Genomic DNA, 21,044 nt, shown 5'->3' with positions numbered 1-21,044 from the left:
ACGTTGATCAAAGATGTGGAGATCCAGTTACCAGGCAGACTGCCCTGACACCAGAATGCAGCTTCCCGATCAGGTGGTCCTTGCCAGCTGCTCCTGTCCTCTGTGTTCTGTAAGAACTGAACGTAGAATGAGACTTTAGCAGCTGCACTTAGCAGAGTGTGTTTGCCTGCCTTTAACTGTGCACTTGAAATGCCTCATTTTAAGGCCTGTGGCAGCATAGAACGTTTATGTGACTGGGGAGCAGCGGAAATGGTGAGGCAGGTAGGAGAGGTTATCCTATTCTGCTTAGTGGTAAGCTCTGCGTTACTTTCCTTTCTTCCTTAGCGTGCCCCTGAGATGCACACACAGCCATATTTCTGGTTTACACATACAACTCATGTGAGTTTTGATGTGTAGACTGCATATGACTGTGGGATCTGCTGTCAGCGGGGTGCAGCAGCTTGCTCAGATCTTTCTCCTGGTCATGTGGGCTGGATTTCCAACTAGGGAGCTGGGTTGACTCATTTGGACTGAATAAGATGCAGGATGTGAATGTAGTGCTTCTAAAATGCTGCCAAAGGAGAAGTGCATTCAAAATGCTCTGTTATGCATGACATGGTTTGTAATACTACCTAGGTAATATCTTTATTTTTTTCTCCCTTGCCTAGCACCAAATCCTGCCATGAGTGCTTGGTTAGCACAAGACCAGAGCTTGCTTAATATTCTTCAAGGACCCCGAGCACAAGCAAATTAGGGAACTGCAAGATGTAGAATGACCTGTCCTCTGCCTTTGATGTAGGCAGGGCTTTTCCACTGTGCTCAGTAGAGCGCAGTTATGCTTACCTCTGTGTTTCCGTGCGTTGGTCAAGTCCCTGGTGACTCTGCGCTGTTCTTCACCTGCGTTGGCTGGCTGGCTACCAGCAAAGCCTCCTGTGGCTTGGCCAGGCTTAGCAGGTGGACACCCATGCTAGGGCGAGCCTTAGGCTTCATCCGTGCTGCATAGATTTACAAGGCTGCGTCTAGAAAAAGAAATGTCTGCGTAGTGCTGCAGCAACAGGCAGAGTTCAATAGGTCTTGGCGTGTTGCAGTTTCAGCATGCCATTCTGGGGGCTGTGCAGTGATGGCTTTGCAGTGTGTGATGCCCTTTCTCCAGCATGTCATGTGCTGGATTAGCTTGTGTTGAGCCAGCAGTCCCTGCAGCTGTGCTATGGGTGTGCCTTCTTTGCAAGCCTCAAGCAAGTGCTGGTTGCTTTTGCCTTGCCCTGCAGGGAGCATCGTGACCTCGGGAGGCCCCAGGGCTGTGTTCAGGTGCGTGATGTACCTCACTCCCCATGTTATTCAGAGCTTCTGATAAGGAGACTTTAGGTGGCCCTCTTGCCCTGCAGGACGGGCAGAGTTGTTAGCTCTGCTGAACTGAAAAAAATGTCTAATGTATGATATAAGGTGCCTGAATGGATCTCTTTCCTGATGTGCTGATGATTCATACGCTCTTCATTTTCTGCTTCTGGAGCTGTATTGCCCTGGCAGTTTTGAGCAATAGCAGAGCTCATCTCTGAAGAAACCTTTTGGAGGCAGCCTGCAGAACAGTTGGCTACTGGGGAGTTGCTTTGCTTCCTTCAGAGATCTCATCCCAAAATCATCAAGGCAACTGGCCAGAGTGCATGGCAGAAATGATGTTGTCTTGTACAAATGTTGGCTTAACTCCTGTTTTTATCCTGCTCCTGTGTAAGCATTGCCCATTCCTCAGGTTCCTTCAGCCGCCTCTGTACCAGCACACGAAGATCTCTGCTCACTCACACTGAATTGCACAATTTAATTATGCCTCCCGGCCCATCAGAGCAATGTGAGAATAGGTCCGTCTTGCTTTTGTGAAGGAGTCTTTCAGAAGCATACTCTTTGGAGATGCAGCATATAGAGGAGCGTATATCAGCTTGTGTAAGAATGGAGTGGGGACTTGCTTAGTTTTTTCCCCTTGGCTACGTGAGCAGCTAAAACCTGTTACCTGCAGAAGTTGGAAGCTCCATGCAGAAAATTAGCTTAAGTTGGTGAAAGAGTCGAGATAGCATTTTTGTTAGCTAATTAAAGGATTAAAGGTGCAGAGATTTCAAGTGAACTGTCAGTATGCTATAGAAGAGAGCCTTTGATGGTTGAATCTGATTTGAGATTAAACAAATTGCATTTAAATAAGGAGTGTGTGGCAACAGTTACAGTCTATCTGGGCCTCTGTCATTTGCTGTCCTCTGGGGTCAGGTAGCTGTTGTGCTGTGACTAGAGCTTCTCCTCCCTATCCAGCTTGTTTCTTCCCAGGTATTTTTCCCTGGATTAGTTTTATCTGTTGTATCCTGATTTTGTATCTTACCCAGTGCCTTGAGCAGACAAGCTTTGTATGCTATCTGAGATAATGATGCTATGATGGGCACAACAGCATCAGCAGCATAGTTGTGTCCATGTGGTGTGTTTTGTTATCTCTGGTTCTGTTTAGGGCTCATTCTTGCATCGTGGTGCTTTGTCTGCGACTGTCGATCTAAATACTTGTTTCTCTATGGATTTGTTAGTGTTTAGATGAAAAGTGTCTTCTGGGTTATTCAGGTAGTTTAATGGTGTCTTCTGTTAGCTGTTATGGGCCTTGCCCTTAATAGCATTTGCAGTGTGGCCAGCTCAAGAGATTGACTATGTAGCTATCTCAGACCTGACTTCCTGCAAGGGTTTTAATACATCTGTACAGCACTCTACAGAACAACAGCACGTTCTGTCTGTAGGAGCTTTGCACCTTTCTCTTACAGCTCATATATGATGCATAAGGAAAACAGGAGTGCCAGACAGTATGAGCCAATAACTTGTTCTGATGTTGAAATTCTATCTTGTTTTGCTTCATTTTCTTTTATTTCTTTTTAAAGAGGGAAGGAATTTGTCTCTAGTTGCCTTTAACTTATCTAAGATTGTGAGGATGCTGGGTTTATTGGACACTGAGAATAGAGAGAGAGAGGAAATCCCAAAACTTCACTAGTGAAAAATCTGCTGTTCAAAAGTTAATAATGATTTTAAAATATGGCATCACTTACTAATTGGGTGTGGTTAGTTGGGAAATCTGACTTTAAAATGATGGTTCCCAGGAACTATTCCTGTTCTCATTGTAATCTAATAACAGAGATGCTTTCTGTTTGGGAGAGCAGTGTCCCTTTAAATAAGAAGTCTTCCCACAAAATATGTGTGGCGTGGGATCTTCAGAACTTGCTGCTTCCTAGTGGAGCACTGCAGGGATAGTGGGGACAAAGAGCTATCTGCTATTTTTCTTGAAAAGCCCCTTTCGAGACTCATGAGGATTTGCATCTAAATCAACACTTACTCCTGTTATGTTTCCAGTTAGGTCACACGGATGGCAAGATAATCCTTCAGTTACTAAGTGAAATCAATTGCTTAGGTATTAATCACTATCATCACTATAGATCTGAAATAGTCATGGAGCGTTTGGAAGATTATCCCTGGTGAGTTTATCTCTCAGACCTGCAGATTTGCCTTTATAGTGCATCCAGATCCATGCAGCTTTATGCAATTGTGCATTCTTTCCAAAGCTATAAAGCTACCAAAGAATTAACTGGAATATATGTTGTCTGTGCTGTGTTCAAGCCTTCTCGTGTGAACTGTTACTGCATGTCTTCCTTTGGCTTGTGTATGAGGTGGGATGTGATTTATTTATTTATTTTTATTCCCCTTCTTTTGGGGTAGGAGATGGAAAATGGAAGGTTTCGTTTTTTTCTTTCTTTAAGAAGAGGTCTAGGATGGGCAGCTGGTAGCACTGCAAGCCTTCTTTTCTCTGGGCATTGCTCTGCAGAATGGCTGCCTTCTCTTAGCTGCTGCATAGCTTTAGGGCTGCTGGCAAGAGAAAGCTGGAGGAATACCTGGAGCCTGGGATGGGCTTGTTGATCTTCCTAGCAGAGAAGATGCCACAGCATTGACCTCACCAGCTGCCTGGGGCTGAGGCACAGTGTTCTGGAGGTGGGAATGTTTTGGTGGCCTCATGGTTGCAGCAGTGACACTGTGTTCCTCAATGTGGGCTTGACAAACCGTTTCCCATGGTACAGAGGAGAATAAGGGTCTCTGTTCAGTAAGGTTCTTGAGGGAGTGCATAACCTCCAGCACGTGAATATTCCCTGTGAAATCTGTAGGGTTCTGTTGGTGTCAGCAAGACTGCTCCCATCCTTAAAGGTAGGCATCTGCTTAAACACCTTGCTGAATCATGCCTTGACTTTGAAAGTAGGCTCAGGAGAAACCACATCAGTTGACTGGAGGACTGTGCTTAGCTGGGTCATTGAGAATGGAAGGGGAGGGCTGGGAGAGAGGAGGATCTGGATAAAATGCAGATCCCAGAATCTTGAAAGTGGTTGTTAATAGCTAGTGACACTGTATTCTTCTGAGGTGTTTCTTTTTTTGTTTTTTTTGCTGTTCATCCCCAAAACTTAACTGTGTGAATAAGATGTAAAGGTGTGACTTAGTCACTATTCATCCTGAGTGTGGTGGAGCTGCTGTTGTACTTTATTTATCTAATTTAAATCTGAGGCAGTTACCATATAAATTTAACTTGCTATGTTAGATGTGTTGGTTTTCTATTTTTTTTAAATCCTTTTTTTTTTTTTTTTTTTTTTTTTTTTTTTTTTGCTGTGACTCAGACCTAGAATATAGCCTCTAAGGTTGGCAAATCCTGAAAACAGAAGGATGGTTGTAGAAATTACTTGGTTCTGTTTGGATTTCCTATCCTTTAGGAGAAGCAGAGCATCTTAAACAGTCTTTGTACAAAGGAATAAAACTGAGGCCTGCTTGTTATCTGCATGCTTGTTTGTTGCAGTGCTCGCCATCTTGTCTGTCCTGGCCAGAAAAGCTTTGCTGGCTCTTTGCTTTAATTATCAATGAAATGCTCTGCAAGCAGGAGAACAATATTTGCATAGATGTAATTCTGGAAATTGAGCGTAATGTGATCAGGAAATGGAACAGGTCCTGGCTGTTATCATGGAAGAGACTTGTTGGTACCTGTACGTTGTTTCAGAAGTAATAAGATCTGACTCAGAAAAGTTTCCTGGACGTAAGTAGAAAAAACTCAGTGCCCTTTTGGCAAGGGACTCATGCTAATCTTCCTGCAAGAGAACAGAAAAGACCTGTAAATTCAGAAATCTGTTCTGAAAGGATGCTGAGGATTTAGAGGCAAACGGTCTTTCTCAAAGCAGAAAAGCAGGGGCGTGTGTGTGTGTGTTCAGGACTTTCTTTTTCTGAAATAGAAGCCAAGGAACAAGGTGCTTGTGTGCACTGCCAATGAAATCTCAGCGGGAAGACATGATGCTACTTGCAAGGTATGCACAAGACAAGACCAGAGGCGCCGCAGAGCTTGATTATTGTCAAGGGCTCAGTTGGAACTTGCCTTTGCTCTTTGGCCTGCAGCATTTATGTAGAAACTGGGGACGCTGCTTCTTGCTTCCAAGCTTTGCCTTGATGAGTTCTGCCCACATCTTAGGCGGGGAGGAAAAAAGGGGGGGGAATAGGGGGAGCCTGTGAAGTAAACAGGAAAATTACTCACCTTAATGATGCATTTCACTGGCATTGCTGCTTTGAGATCCTGTCAGTTTTTAATACTTTCTGTCTTTCCTCGATCGCCTCCCATAGGTGTGATTAATACCTTGGTTTATTAGAAGGATGAAGTGGAGAGGCATCTGTACTTTCCCCCAGGTGGAATAAATGGAGGGAGAAGGATAGTACAAAGGGAAGGAAAGGGATCACCTTTTTACATCTGAGCTGTTCAATCTGTCTTAAGAGCACAAATTACAAAAGAGCTCATAAACTTCTGTAGTAGCTCCTTTTTCCATCAGAGCATTAAAGTTCACAGCTGAGACGCTCAACATCTTGGTTGGCTACCAGCTCTGCTTTTGGGTTGCAGTAGTCTGTTCTCCACACAAGGGCCAGTGAGAGAGCAGTTCTACAGGTGGTCATAGCACAAGTCTCAGGTAGGTATGTCCATCCCAGTTAAGAAGCTATATGGTCACTGTCTCGATCCAGCTGCTCACTGTTTTAGAAGCAGAGAGTATCTTGTGCTTAGAAAGATAATAATTTGCCTTTCTGAAGGGTTCTTGTGGGTTCTTCTATAGATAATGAAACCCATGTTTCATGGGGAGTGTTCTAAGATGAATACCTGATCCCCCTCATGGGTTATAGGAGAAGGAGAAAGGAAGAATCCATCATAGACATGTGAACAGGACTTTATAGGTAAGATAAGTCCAGTTGTGTTGTAAGTGGCGCTTAGAGAGGCAAGGAAACCATAAGTTATACTTACGTGAATTTCTTCAGGTGTTATTTGTCCTCAAAGCAGAACACTAGAACTTAAGTCAAGCAAAAGGGTACAGGAAAGAAAATGTATCTGAAGAGCGGTATTAAGTATGAGAGGTTACAAGACACTAGACTTGCTTTTAGCTTTGACTCTTCTGAATTTTCTCTCCTGTAGCTGCTCATCAGAAGGAAAGTGTGCAAAGATGACAGGCTTGCAGTTCTGCAAATCGTTCCTGAGGCTGTCAGTGACCCAGCTGAAATAATGGGTTGATGTTTGACATGTGAACATGCAACATGCTGACCCTGTAGTAGCTCCTTTTTCCATCAGAGCATCGAAGTTCACAGCTGAGATGCTCAGCATCTTGGTTGGCTACCAGCTCTGCTTTTGGGTTGCAGTAGTCTGTTCTCCACACAAGGGCCAGTGAGAGAGCAGTTCTACAGGTGGTCATAGCACCTGTAGAAATGCTACTCTGAGGTAGCATTTTGCAAGCAGGTCAGCCCTTTGGTATGAGCCGGAATTTGGGTGGGAATCTGTCATCGTTCTAGCAAAGTGTCCTGCTTTCTAGGGTGTTGAGTGGTTGGTAGAGTCTGGCACGGTGCCTGATACCTCTGGGTCTGACTCAGCAAAAATCACTGCTTGAGATGTTGCTGATGGAAAAGACTGTGCTGCCAGAACAACTTTGGTACTTTTTTCACTCATTCTCTCATCCACCTTGTTTTTTTCTTTGCTCTAACAGATGCTGTGCTAATGACTTGTTTACCTTCCTCTGAGATACCCATGAAATCCCCTTATTTGCAGATGAGGGAAATAAGAAGCATCTTGAAGTTAAATCTGAAATTTCCTTGTACCCAGCTTCATCCCCTTCATCTTCAGCTTGTCTGGAGGTGTTTAAACCTGTGGCTGTATCCCATGCTGAAGTCCTTATGCTGAGGACCCAGAGCATGTGCCTTCTCTGTAGAGGGCTCTAACATTGTATGGGGCTCTTGCAGCTTATTCATGTTAATGGAACCAAGATTTGGTGGTTGGTTGTTACTTTCTTTATGCACAGTTTGCCAGAAGTTAGCATTTGTTAATTAGGTTTAGCATGAGTGGAGTTTCTACAGTGACTGTTTCTTAGTGCAGTAGTCTTGTGTGGTAATCTGTAATACAGGAGATATGCAGATGTCCGCTTAAGAGGCTGAGAGTTAAACAGTTTAAGAAGAGCCTGTGTCCAGCCCACCTCTTGAAGCGGGGAGGGCAAAGGAGAAGGAAAAAGCAAAGCAGTGCATCTTGAGACCCCATTAGAGGCCTTTTGCAAAATGGTCCTGGAGAAACCTTCTTCAAGGAAGGAAATACAATAAACTTAATGTTTTACTGATGGCTTGTAAATTGACAGTGTTAATGTCAGTTAATTGATAGAGTCTGTGGAAATTAACATTACATCACAAGGATATGCAAGGTCACACTCTGAGACACATTCTGATCCTATGGGAGTTGGTACGGTGTTCAAAGCCAGGTAAGTTTGCCAGGTAAGCAGAGTTACTTTGTCCTGTTCCATCGGAGGGAACTGTACTACAGTTGGGATAGTTTCAGGATATTTTGTTTGCGAAGACTTACTTTACAAGTAGCCGTCTGGAAATGTACCTCATATTTTTAGGCAATATTAAATAAGTTTTCCCTGTGTAAGCTACTTCATTCAGTGTGAAAACACCTATGCCTTTTGTAATGTGGAATCCCACAGTCATTGGGTACTTACTGGATGTAGGGAAGGATGTTCAGCATTGGCTTGCATTGTTTTTTTGTTTTTTTTCAGCATGCACACTGCTAATATAGTCATTTCATAATTTCACCTTATTTGCAAAACTTCCTTTACCAAGTAGCCTATCAGAAATGCAAATACTAGACATTATTAGTATCTGAAACTTACGTGGTACAGCTGAAGTTTCGGTTTAGAAATGGGTAGAGAAATTGAGTGTTCTTTAAAAAAAAAAAAAAAAAACAAAAATGTTTTCAAGCCAAACCTTGAAAGGTCTTCACTTATTGATGAATCAAGTCTGTAAATGCAAAAATGACATGCAAAAGCCTTTAAATGTGAAGTTTGTAAATTTACAACTGCTTCACAGTCGAAAGAATAGTAGGGGAAAATGTCAGTGTTACTATTTGTTCTGGTTTTGCTGCTGTTATTAGGTAGAATTCCTTCCTAATGTAGAGAATACTTCCCGATCAACATCATTTTACATAAAAATCTCTGGGGAGATGTTGAACATTCACATGAATTAATGGTCTAGTTCTCCTTAAGGTTCTCCAAACCCAGTGTTGTGGGGGGGATTTCAGTGTGGTTCCAGGTGCGTGTCCCCATGTCTGTCAGTTTTTCAGCTCCTTCAGCACTCTCCTTGAAGAGTAGTGTGTTGCTGGGGAAGGGCATTTGCATGATACTAATGGGACTGCATACAAGTGTAGTATAGGGGGAAAAACAATTGGATGGGGAAATGAGGAGCTGGTTTCTCTGTGAAAATGGTGTTCAAGTCTTCTAGGCCTCTTTTTCACCCTCCTTAAGTCTGCTGCAGCCTTCTGGCAGGCTTTGCCACTTGCCCAGCTCTGCTTCCCCACTGCCCGCAGGGCTGTGTGCCAGGAGGGCAGCCAGGCCCCAGCATGCTGAATCCTAGGCTGGAGGCTACGTTTCTCCATCCTCCTCCCTTGCCACCCCTCCCCATTCCCATTTACCTAAGCAGGTCAACAGAGACGCATATATCTTTATTTCACCACAGTTTCCAAGCTGCCGTCAGCGTCCAGCCTGGCGTTGGGCACGCGGTATGCCCTGAGGCAGTGCAGAGCTGCACCGACATGCTCCTTGCCACTTCTTTTTCCATTTTTCTGTGTTTTTTGTCTGTCCCGGCTGAGCGTGTGGGTCATGTTTCTCTCCCCGCCTTGTCCCCTCCGTGCTGCCAGCCGGGGGACGCGGGGCCCACCTGCCTGATGTCAACATCTTGCAGGGTGAGGCTGGAGAGGAATGTGCCGCTCCCAGCCCGGCGCAGGTAATTAATCCCTGCGACTGACAGGTGGCAACAGGCGGCCTTTGGCTGCAGCTCCTGAGGAAAAGCGCTTGGAGGAAAGATTTTAATAGCTTGTGAGCACCATTCGTGTGCGCGGGCCGTGCGGCAGCAGGGCCAGGAAAGGGGCAGGGGAGCTCAAGGGGAAGATGAAGCTGAAGTCTCTGCACAGGCGGATTCCTGTGGGTGAGGCGCTGCCCCTCCCTGAGGTGGGGGAAAAAGAGAGTGACTTGTGATTTCCTTTGCCTGGGGCAGAGGAATTTGGTAAAAGTCTTCAGAGTGCTCCTGGCGCTGTCAGCATCCCCTCCTGCTCCCGTCCTCCCAGTTGTTGCGTGGTGGGGCATCCCTCCGCTGGGGATTGCTCACAGGTGCTTCTTGCTGGCCCAGCGTGAACTTAATTGTGGTGGATCTGGCATGGCGCCGACGGCTGTTGAACTCATCTATCGTGTCTATGGTTTGCGCGTCTGCTAGTGGCAGATTGTATGCTCTGTGCTCTGAAGTGGAAGATCTCAGCCCAAAGAGGCAACGAGTCAGCTGTGCTTCTTGTAGACGCAGATCAGTTTCTCCATGAGCGGCTTTGCACTCATAGATACCTGCCCTCACCCCTAGCAATTGTGAATTAGAAGCTCGATTGCTGTTCGGCAAAGCCAAACTATTTAAGGTCTATGTATAAATATTACTCTTTATTCCACATAGGTAAATTCCTTTCTCCCCACTTTTTTGTTCTAAATGAGTAATCTTTATCCCATTTTACACGGGTTTTCTGCTTGTTTCATAACTCCTTATTCTCATCTGTGCATACTTCAGCACAAGTAAACGTTGCTTTTCCATTCTTCTAACTCATTCTTTTTTTTCCTTTCTCAGAGTTAGTTTGTTAGGGGAGAGCTGCAGCTGAATGATGGCTTTGAAAACGTCAAATGAAATGAATCCAGTGTTTAACTGAGTTGAGCTGAAACGTGACTTCTTGAAAGAAGTTTGCAGAAGGTTGGAAAAAGCTGTTGATCTGAGCAGAAGGGGCTCAGAGCTGTCACACTGTAAGCTGACTTCTGGGATCACCTTCAAGTTGACATTCATCTGCATTTGCAGAACTGGCTGAACCCCACTCCTTTTAAAGATTTAAGGGCTGTAATCCCGTGGCTAGATCAGAGGGTAAGGCAGATATTAGAGGTAGATTTCCAAAGTAGTGTTTGGGGGAATTTACCGCGTCAGACTTCTGTGGGGGGATTGAGTGCTTGCTGAAAAGCCACTGCAGCTTATGTTGCACAAAGCACTTCCAGGAGACTTCTGTCCTTCCTAGTGAAAATTTTCCATTTGAGAAGTGAAGAAGTGTTTTGTTTTCTCCCTTAAGCCCTTTGTTGACACACCTTCTGGAGAAGGGGCTTGCTGAAAAATCAGGCAGGTGTTGCCTGATGGTGGCTGGCGTGTGCTTTGTGATACTGAATTACCAGCCAGGGTGCCAAGAGTGGGTAATACAGTATGTCTGCACGGGCAGGTGGGAAGGGCAGGGCTGCGGGTGCTGGAATGTTTTCTTCTTTCCGTTTAAAACATATTATTAAGCAAAAAACTAAATTCACTGTTGTCTTTAGCTGTCTCTTGAAGTCTGCTTATTTGGGCATGACATGCAGCAATTGAACCCCAAAGAAAAATCTGAGCCAAGCCTTTCCCCTCTCTCCTGAGTAGATAACGTGTTGCCAGGCTTCCTTCTTTTGTTTCAAATAACTTTTTGCTGTGTGTCTGGTAAAAGCCATGTTCCCATTCCTCGGGCTGTTGGCACAGCTTTTATTCCTCATGCTAGGAAATGACTGTCACTAAATGACAGGCTTGTTGATAGAGATCAGGTTCATTTTTAGTACTTTTTTTCTTCCTAACTAGGTTAATTTCCATACTTGGGCAAGTAACAAGTATATTGATTAATAGTGATGCTTTAGACTTGTTAAATACTTGAAATGGAGGCAGTTAAGAGGTACTTAAGGGAGAAATTCATTTATTGGCAATTTTCAGTCTGGACTGGTGCTAAAATGTTGGCTCTGTTTTGATTTGTGACATGACTGTTTTTCTAACAACAATCTTGTCCTTCCTTCCCAAGTAGTGGCATAAGGGTACTGAATTTGTCTTGGGTCTCCGTGGTGGGAGTGACTGATCTCATCCCTCATGCAGTGAGCACGTCATCTCCTGTAGCAAAATGGTGGGCAAGGTGCCTGTCACCTCCTGCAGGGTGGTGTGATTGGGGGACTACTGAGGAGAATGCATGCAGGCATTCAATGAGTACACAGAGGCAGCTCCTGTCTCGAGGATTTTCTCATACATATTTGCTTTGAAATCTATATACAATATCCTGTCTTACTCTGTGGATATAGTGATTATCGCTGATCCAGTATGAAGTTGCTGTGACCTAGTTGTTTGTATCTATTTATGCCGATAGATGACTGGGCATCAGTTTACCTATGGTCACGGCGAAGTTGGCAGGATGGGAAGCTCAAGCCCTTTACTGTCTGACAGCAGATACCCCACAGGCAGATTTACGCCAGCGTTAAATGACTGGCCTCTTGACAATTACAGGCTCGTGGGCCACTGTGCTGGGGTGGATGTGAAATCCCTGCCAAGCTGTGCTGTGGCCCTGAGCTCTTTGCAGCAGTCGGGAGTCTCGAATTCTTGCAGGCAGTGACAGAAAGGTGCTGTGGCCATCCTGTCTTGACTGTCTTTCTGCGTGGGTTGCTGCTGCTTGCCTCTCAAAGTGGAGATGAGCATCACAACCTTTGATGGGCTTCTGGTCACCCTATTACTCTGATATGCAAAGTTCACATTAGTGTTGTTTAGGGCCTGCAGCTCCTGGGTCTAAAGGCTGACAAAACCTAAGTCTTGGGAAGATACATCTTTATTGGAGAGATCTTTTCATTGTAACTTACTAGCTCTTGGCTGCTGTTTCTGTAGATGTAAGCTGCAGGTCCTGTTCTTCCCTTCTGATTGTAGCTGAAGGGCTCAGGCAGTTGAGCTGCTGAAGGGCAGATGGGAGAGATCACCTCCTTTGCTGGTAGAGGGGCCCATACTATCTGATGTGTTTGTGCTGGAGGTGGACACCCACCTCTCCTGTCCTTCTAGAAGCAGTGGTTTTCTGCTTCTCTGCAACCCCAGTGAAAATATTAGATTTAAAATTATAATCAGCACTACCAGGGGAGTGCATCTTCTTCCATTTGTTCAGTTCTCTAAATGCTTGCAGATGCCAGACACATTCACTCCTAGTGTGTGCTGCTTTATTTATACTTTCATTTTGGCCCTCTGCATTTGAGTGCATGGTTTCTTCTCGTTTCCTTGACATGGGGACATCCAAGCAGTGAGGTGGCTTTTCCAGGCTTTCTGTATATGCTTTCTAAATTTTCGTCCTCCTTCAAATAAGAATCTTTTCCTACTTCTGAGGTGAAAAGACAACACAGTGAGCTCACTCTTACCTTTAGCAAGGAATTGCTTTTTAATTAAAAAACAATAAGGAATTTCAGGTTTTAAAAAATGTCTGATATAAATCACCATCTAGATCTGTTGCACAACTTTTTTTGGTAATTGTTTGGCATGTTCCCCATTTCCGCGGGCTGAGTAAATCCTTTGTGGGTTTAATCTCTAGCCTGCAGGCACATAAAAAGCATTGCACAATTTGGCCTTTGCACTTCAGAGAATCTTCTTCCTTGGCTTAAATACCTGTAGCATCTCCCTGCCGTATGGCAGTGTGGTGTTGAGTGAGGAGGGAAGAGATCACTTTGTCTTAATTTTAATCCTCCTTCTCCTCCTCATTGTTTCCCCAGCTTTGGTTTTCCTGTTAGCAGCACACGCACTTTGAAATGCAAATAATCTCTGGATATCACTAGCTAATTCTCCTGTTGCCACGTCACCCACCGCCCACCCGTTCGTGTGCCAGCTCTTCCCATCCTAGCAGGGTGGATGGCCAGCTTGTGCTCCTGACCTGTATGAACCTGTTGGTGCCGTGTTTGAACAGTTGGGACTTGGGCTGTATCGGCCATGGCTGCTAGAGACATTTTTTTCAAGAAAACAACCACCTTGGAGCTTTCGCTTCTCTTTCCCTGCTAGAAGCAAAGAGGTGGAAGTGGGGAAATGCCAGCAATTCCTGTGGGTTACGTGGTTAGCGTTATTGAAGAGCTTGGCATTCGCAGATGTCTGAACACCAAGAGAAAACTAAATGGCTCTGAAGTTGGGTATCAGTGTGAACTGCATTGCTTTGGTACAGCAGAGAAGGGTGGAGAGTCTCCCGCACAGGGGACATCTAGAAAAATGAGTTAGAGTGGCAGTGTAGTGAACCATGTAAGAGTTTCCTTTTGACTGTTCCTGTTAAATGCGTATTCTTAATTCAGCTAGAGCTTCTAAACAGAAACCAGTGACTTCAGCCCATGCTGAAGTCACACATTTTGCTGAGTAAAGGTTTCCAGATGCGAACACAGTTTGGGGATGTGCTGCGCCAGCACTTTAGTGCAAGAGTGTCCTAAAAGGGAATCTAATATGCTGCGAACTAGCACAGTGAGTAGGAGTGTCTTAGCTCGGGGTGTTCATTACATACCCCCAGGATGGTGACTGCCTCTGTTTTGGAACTTTGGAAGCTCCTAAGTTGTGCTCCAGATCCCAACTCGGACCGGGTCTTTTGGAATGTTTTCACTCCTTGGTGAGGTCTGTGTGCATCTTATTTCACCACTTCCTCTCTGCCTTGGTGAATGCAGTGCTGAAGTTTAAAAGTGAGGAGACTGATGTAGGTTATTCAGCATAGGTATGAGATACTTTCAAAAGATAACTGGCAAGTCAGATTTGGCACAACTCTCAGGTTGGTCAGGGTCTTGCTTTTAAATACTGTTCAGTTCCAGGCTTCATGGTTTTTACTCCATTTTCAAAACCAGGAGGGCTTTTAACAAAGCAAGATGAATCACTTTACGTGTGTTGTTTCCAGTGCTTCCAGGATTACAGGGTATTGTAAAACGAATGCTTTCCATTTTTGTATAAACACACTGCCCTTCTGTCCCCCCCTTCTTTCAAGGGATGCATAAGAGAAATAAGGATTGTATTTGATCGTACAAGAGCACAGTTCTTTTTGAATATTTTTGTCTTTGGGAAAACTAGGTGTTAGCCTTAAGTTCCATTTTTCTAAAACAAGATTTAGTGTTTGTTTTGTCACTTGTTTGGAAGTGTAGCAGGGAGATTGAAGCTTGATGATCCTTGAGGTCCGTTCCAACTCGAGCCATTCAATGATCCCTATGACTCTGTGATTCTCTGAACAAATGCAGTGCATGTGCAGTAGCTGGTGCATTCGGCACGTATATAAATCCATCTCCATCCTTCTGGTATGCCTCCACCTCTCTAACTGACCATCCTGACTCTCTTGCTCTTTTTACCTTTTTTCCCCTCATTCAGTATTCCACTGAACTGAAGAAGCTGTACTGCCAGATTGCCAAGACATGCCCCATTCAGATCAAAGTGATGACCCCACCACCCCAGGGAGCTGTCATCCGGGCTATGCCAGTCTACAAGAAAGCAGAGCACGTCACCGAAGTGGTCAAACGCTGCCCGAACCACGAGCTGAGCCGGGAGTTCAACGAGGGTAAGAAGGCAGTGCTTTTGCTCATAGTCCCTTTCCAAAGCTGCTTGGCTGATGAGTGGTAGTGCAGGGGTTTTGTAGCAATTTTTACTGCAAGCCTTTGGAAGCAAGCCTCCTTGCAATGGTTCATATAGCTTTTTGCTCCCTGTGCTTAGCAGGAAGCTTAGTCCTGTGCTTTAGTTATTCCTGTGCAAGTGTGTCCTTGAGTAGAAAGTACAAAAATAAACCTCGTGCCTGCCCAGGTTGGATGGATGTCTGTCCCCGTAGCAGGCAGTGGCTTTCTGGCAGCCTTTCCCCACTCTGCTTGTGCTCCCTCGATGAGAAGCAGCTGTTTTTTGTGCTCAGGAATGAGCTTCCATGTCGCTGGGGCAGGGATCTAGTAACAGGATGCAATATCATCTCCAGTCCTTAATCCATGTCTCAAAGACAGAGGGGCTGTTTATCTCTGGCAGGATAACGCTAAGTGCCAGCATCAACTGCAGGCAGCCTTCCTGTATGCTTAACATTATCAGTTCACTCATATGAGAAGAATCAAGATTAAAACACGATTACTGTGAAGTAGTAGCTGTTATAAAAATGTCACGGGGCTTTCTGCAAATTCATGAGCTAGACTCCATTTTTCTGTGGCTGCTTAAGTTCACATAATTTTAGATGAGCATCTGTTTTAGTCTACGTGCATTATTCACCTCCTACTATAAAAAAAAAAGTGTTAGTTAACGGGATGTTTCAGGAGCCTGGACCCCTCGGCTGGGTACAATGTGGTCAGCTAGACAAGCATAAAAACAAGCAGGGACTTGGGATATGAAAGTCAGCATGAAGTGGAACAGTTCTTTGAAATAGGCTCTTGTGTTAAAATGCTTTTGACAGAATTTGAATATTATTTTGAGAGTTTACACTTGGTTCAGTGACATACCTTTAAGGAGGAATGTGATTTAAATGCTGAATTTGTATTTTGAAATTATTTTTCTCAAAATACACTGTATTTTGAGTAAGAAATTAACAGTTGAAACACAAAATGAATTGGGAGGCAAAATGAGTTGGGAAGGACTTTTCATAAGGGCGTGCAGCAACAGGACAAGGGGTAATGGTTTTAAACTGGAAGAAAATAGATTTAGGCCAGATGTCAGCAAGAAATTACTTACTGTGAGGGTGGTGAGGCACTCGAACAGGCTGCTCAGTGAGGTGGTGAATGCCTCTTCCCTGGAAGTATTCAAGGCCAGGCTGGACAGGGCTTTGAGCAACCTGATCTAAAGGGAATATCCCTGTTATAGCAGGGGGGTTGAAACTAGATGGTATTAAGGGTCCCTTCCAATGTAAGCCATTATGTGATTCTATGAGTTCTTTAGGTGAACCTGAAACACGCTTCTTTCTTCAGAACTTAACTATGTTCTAGAAACACTAAAGAAAAGGAACACTAAAGGAAGGAGGGGAAACTTTTTTTTTTTTACATTGAAAAGCTGCCTAGAAATGTTAAGTTCCCTGTGTTTGTTACCTAAGGAAACATTGTTTTTGTTATGTTTTTTTGTTGGTTTAGTTTTTGTCTGGCAGATGAGAGTTTGGGAAGAGATGTTTTAAGGTCTGGGGAGGCATGTGTGTGCTGTGATAGACCTCTGGGACAGAGTGTGTGGGTTCCTGTTGTTTGGGAAGTCTTGCTGCCCTGCACTTTAGCTTGTGTCAGTCAATAATGTTTTTGTCTCCTTGCCCTTGCAGGGCAGATCGCACCTCCTAGCCACCTGATCAGAGTGGAAGGAAACAGCCATGCCCAGTATGTGGAAGACCCCATCACTGGGAGACAGAGTGTGCTGGTCCCATATGAGCCACCTCAGGTATGTTGTGAGCTCAGGGCTGGGGCATCTTGACATGCAAAAGGGTTGGAGTTCAAACTGTAGCCAAAGGAGCCAAGATCTTGTATATGCCCTGTCCTCATCACTGTTAATCCCTCTTCATCAGAAACGGGGTTTTAGACACTCTCTTCATCCTTTGAGAACATGAGTTCCACGTTTTTTTAATTTAAGGAAGCCTTATGATGGGGAAGACTTGATGATAGCTGTGGGAGTGGGAGGGATTTTCAGAGGGACAGCTAGAAAAAGCAGAGCTTACCACTCACCATCTCTTTTGCTCATCCTCTCCATCTCATCCAGGTTGGTACTGAGTTCACAACAGTCTTGTACAACTTCATGTGTAACAGTAGCTGTGTAGGAGGGATGAACCGTCGCCCAATTCTCATCATTGTCACACTGGAAACCAGAGAGTAAGTGGTGCATCACAAGTGTAGTTTGTGAGATGGCCTTCTGGCTCTTCTTTTGCTCAGGGCAGCGTTGCAAGGTCCTTAGGGACGTATTTGATTTTAGGGGCCATGGAACATTTTTAAATCTTGAGAGGTAGGAGTTGCCCAATAACTGGATATTGACTAGCAGTTGGGAGGTTTGGGTTGATCTATGCGTAGTCTAGTGCAAACCATTCAGGCTTTGCACTTACCATGCTCTTATGTGAAGTAGATAAAGGTGTTTTTGATGCAGATAAAAAGTTTCAGTACATGGAAGAAGTCTCACCAGTATGTCTATCTCACTTTATCTTTCTGTGAATAGCTGGATGCTTTGCTCTGTGTCCACTGAGCAGAGTGCTTCCGTGCCCTCTCTCTAGTACGGCAAATTTCTGAAACTGCCAGGGAAAAGGTGGAGGCCAGTGGTTAGACATAGCAAAAACAAAGCATCTGGCAGCTATTCTAGCTGATCACATTTGGTTTAAGTTATATTGAAAGTGCAATTTGATGATCTTGAAAATCTTTTCCAACCTAAATGATTCTGTGATTCCTTCAAATCTGATCGAGATGTCATTCCTTTTGCATAGGTTCCATTTAGGAAGATCAAGTCAACACTTGGATCAGTGCAGATAGATAATCTGAATCTGTTCACTTCTGTAACTTGCGTTGAATCTGTGTATTATTTACTGAACATGTCTAAGATGAGCTACCAGGAGATGGAACTCATTAATACTGGCCTAGAGGGAGTAAAGCAGGAGTAGATGCTAGCTTCTGATTGTGGCCTCCTATAAGCTTGAAGGTGTGAGGGATGCTGATGGTGACTATCTGCTCTGCTGGCTGATGTCCTCTTTCACTTTTCTTCCAGTGGGCAAGTCTTGGGCCGCCGATGTTTTGAAGCTCGCATTTGCGCTTGCCCAGGCAGAGATCGCAAAGCAGATGAGGACAGCATCCGCAAGCAGCAAGTTTCTGACAGCACAAAGAATGGTGATGGTACGAAACGCCGTAAGTAGCTGGCAAAGCTGGGCAGATTGCAGATCACGCTGTCAGCAGGTGCAGGCCTGGCACTTGTGCTGTGGGAATGGAGAGGTCCTGTGCATGGGCTTGGAAGCAGGAGGGCATTAAATGTCTGTTTTCACTGGGTGAATCAATCTGCAAAATGAGCTGGTGTTCACAAAATGTTTGACAATCTGTAGTGGTGTTACAAGCACTGTTTGTTCTGACTGACACCTTCAGGGTACTTGGATGGGACTGTAACCACTTCCACACTGTAACAACTTTGTTTGGGACTGTGCTGTTGTTCCCTGATCCTTTTAGCAATTGTCTTCCGCAAACAGGAATCTAGATAAAGGCTTCACACAAACTGGGCTGTGTGTCTGAGGTCCTAAGGCAAGTAGCCTCTTTGCTCCATGGAGTACAACACACTCATCAGAAGTGCAAAAGATGGAAACTCAGTCTTGGTTTCCCATATGTGCTCAGTGATAACACTGGGTTGTATAGCAAAGAGACAGACTTTAATGAGAGACAAATAGGAGATTTTCATTTCCACAGTGGGTTCTGTATGCTCGCTTCATCCACTCACTGTGGATTACTGATCCACCAATGTCTCTTTGCAAGTTGTCTGCTTTACGAAGCCAGTAGCTATGCACACAGTTTTGGAGTGGTTCAGGCAGAGATCCTTTCAAAGCATTGCATGTTAACACCAGACTTACGCTTGATGTCTCTCTTTCTCTCTCCTTCTTTTATTCCTTTGCTGTTTGTGTTTTGCTTTAGTCTAATGGGATGCTTTTTTGTTGTAGCTTTTCGACAAGGAACTCATGGCATACAGATGACATCTATCAAAAAAAGACGTTCTCCAGATGATGAGCTCTTGTACTTGCCAGTGAGTTCTCTCAATCTTTGCTTTTACCCCATGTTTAGTATCCTCCTTACTGCATTGAGGCAAGTCAACTGCTCACCTAGACGTCACAGAGAACTGTGTTCAATGGCTAGGGTTGGAGTGTGGAATACTTTCCCTAGAGATGCATCTATTTTAAATGTGTGTTCCAAACAAAATTTGTAAAAATTTAAATCTCATTGACTGTTGATTGAGACTGGCTTGGGCTAAGCATAGGGCAGGATCACCTTCATGGAGACCTAACTGGGTTTCCTCCTCTGACATTTTTGAGTCTGTAGCACTTGAGTTTTCTATAGGGATGATGTGCTGAATCCTGCTTTCTTGCTGAAGCTTGTGGTTTTTGTGTACTACCATTACGGTGGGATGATAGAAGTAAAATGCTCAGTATTAAGTGTAGAATCAGCAAAGGCAAGAAGGTAATTGGCCACTGAACTGCTTTCACTGTAAGCCACATTTAGCTGGGTAAATCACAAATGGCAGCCATCTTACGGGAGAAGGGAGATCGAAACTTAACATCCAGATTCAGTAATCCTTTTTTTCTTAAGCATAAGTCAAGTTCATCACCAGATTTGATTTGGACCAGAAAATTGCTTTTGGTTGGTATAGATTTATGTCAAGGTAGATGATGATCCCAAGATGTTCACTAGCCTGCAATGTCAAATTATCTCTTCAACATTTATCTGATGTACATCTAACACAAGGCTTAGCAGTTTTACTACTTATATGTTAAATATAGACTGTGTTTTAATCCTGCTCTGGTTGTTTACTTGACTATATGTACAGCTCACTGAAGTGGCGGTCACTTTAGATGTGGTTCCTTAAGGCTTTTTTTTTTTCACCCTCTTGCTATGATCTAGGTGAGGGGACGAGAAACGTATGAAATGCTGCTGAAGATCAAGGAGTCCCTGGAACTTATGCAGTACCTTCCCCAGCACACAATTGAAACTTACCGGCAGCAGCAGCAACAACAGCACCAGCACTTGCTCCAGAAGCAGTGAGTATGGATGTGCTTGCAGTGACCTCTGTAATGAGGATTGTGGGACAGGGAGAGAGAGGAGAGAGACACAGAAAACTTCTGCACAGGTGTTGATAGGGACGTAGTGCTGAAGGATCAGTATGAAACTGCTTGTTGATCTCCTACTCTGAACAGGTAGAAGTCAATATCAGGAAGAAAAACTTCAATACCAGAGCTTGAGAGAGCGAGTTTGATATCCAGATTTTGCAATGGGACAAAGCAGTCCTCCTTTCTTAAATGCAGTTCCTGACTGCTTGCAGGCCCCTTTCTACCTGCTACATGTGTGTGACCAAGCCAAGGAACATAGGGTGGGCTGTGCTGTTTTCCCAGTTTTGTGGGAATGGCAGTGAACATAGAGCCCTCCGCCCCTTCTCTGGGGAATCCACTGAAACATTTTGCAAAGAGCATACAGGGCTGGGACTGTGAACACCAGCCTGCCCACGTGCTTGAATACTGCTGCTGCACTTATTCGATGATGTTGAAGTGCTGGTGACTGTCTCTTGGTGGGATTTAGATATTGCAATCTCCTGAGCTGTAACACTGGAAGCTGACAATTGCAACTAAGGGTTTGACAGTTAAGAATTGCTTTCTGACCAATGGGTACTCCAAAGAAGGGTTCTTTGGCACTTTTAAAGCATTTTTAAACAAAGAAACAAACAAAAAAAGTACTTTGTGACTGGCTCTCCATGTCGTGCATGAGAAACTTTCCATCTGGGCAGACAGAGCCTTGCTAGCAGACAGCGGCTGCACCAGGATTACTTCAAGTGGTGTAAGTGGCAGGAGGATAGGGAGAAGAAGGGCCAATTAAGTGTCTGGTTTCAGTCTTCCTCTCTGCTCCTAATGCTTTACAGTTACAGAGACTGGGTGAGAGAATGAGTTTGCAGACAGACCCCAAGTGGTGTCGTTCACAGGCCTTGCTTCACCTGCCGTATCGGGTGGCAGCACGTAGCCGGCCAGGCTGTAGGTG

The 21,044-nt window shown here is 44.5% G+C and overlaps 1 protein-coding gene across 10 annotated transcripts in view; it reads left to right on the top strand.

Annotated features, from left to right (window-relative positions):
* TP63 (tumor protein p63) overlaps nt 1-21,044 on the top strand; it is a 174,147-nt gene that overhangs the window by 137,341 nt on the left and 15,762 nt on the right. For 7 of the 10 annotated variants that reach the window (XM_085233224.1, XM_010716747.4, XM_010716744.4 and 4 more), the window contains 6 exons: nt 14,722-14,908; nt 16,616-16,731; nt 17,047-17,156; nt 18,034-18,170; nt 18,965-19,047; nt 19,920-20,056. In XM_085233224.1, coding sequence (XP_085089350.1) covers nt 14,722-14,908; nt 16,616-16,731; nt 17,047-17,156; nt 18,034-18,170; nt 18,965-19,047; nt 19,920-20,056 — 770 coding nt within the window. The remainder of the gene's footprint in view (nt 1-14,721; nt 14,909-16,615; nt 16,732-17,046; nt 17,157-18,033; nt 18,171-18,964; nt 19,048-19,919; nt 20,057-21,044) is intronic. The other 3 variants (XM_085233225.1, XM_085233228.1, XM_085233227.1) reach the window with 1 other exon arrangement.

This window comes from Meleagris gallopavo, chromosome 11 (assembly GCF_905368555.1).
Source record: "Meleagris gallopavo chromosome 11, MGAL_WU_HG_1.1, whole genome shotgun sequence".
In the NCBI taxonomy this organism is placed as follows: domain Eukaryota; kingdom Metazoa; phylum Chordata; class Aves; order Galliformes; family Phasianidae; genus Meleagris; species Meleagris gallopavo.
This window is presented reverse-complemented; position numbering and strand designations above follow the sequence as displayed.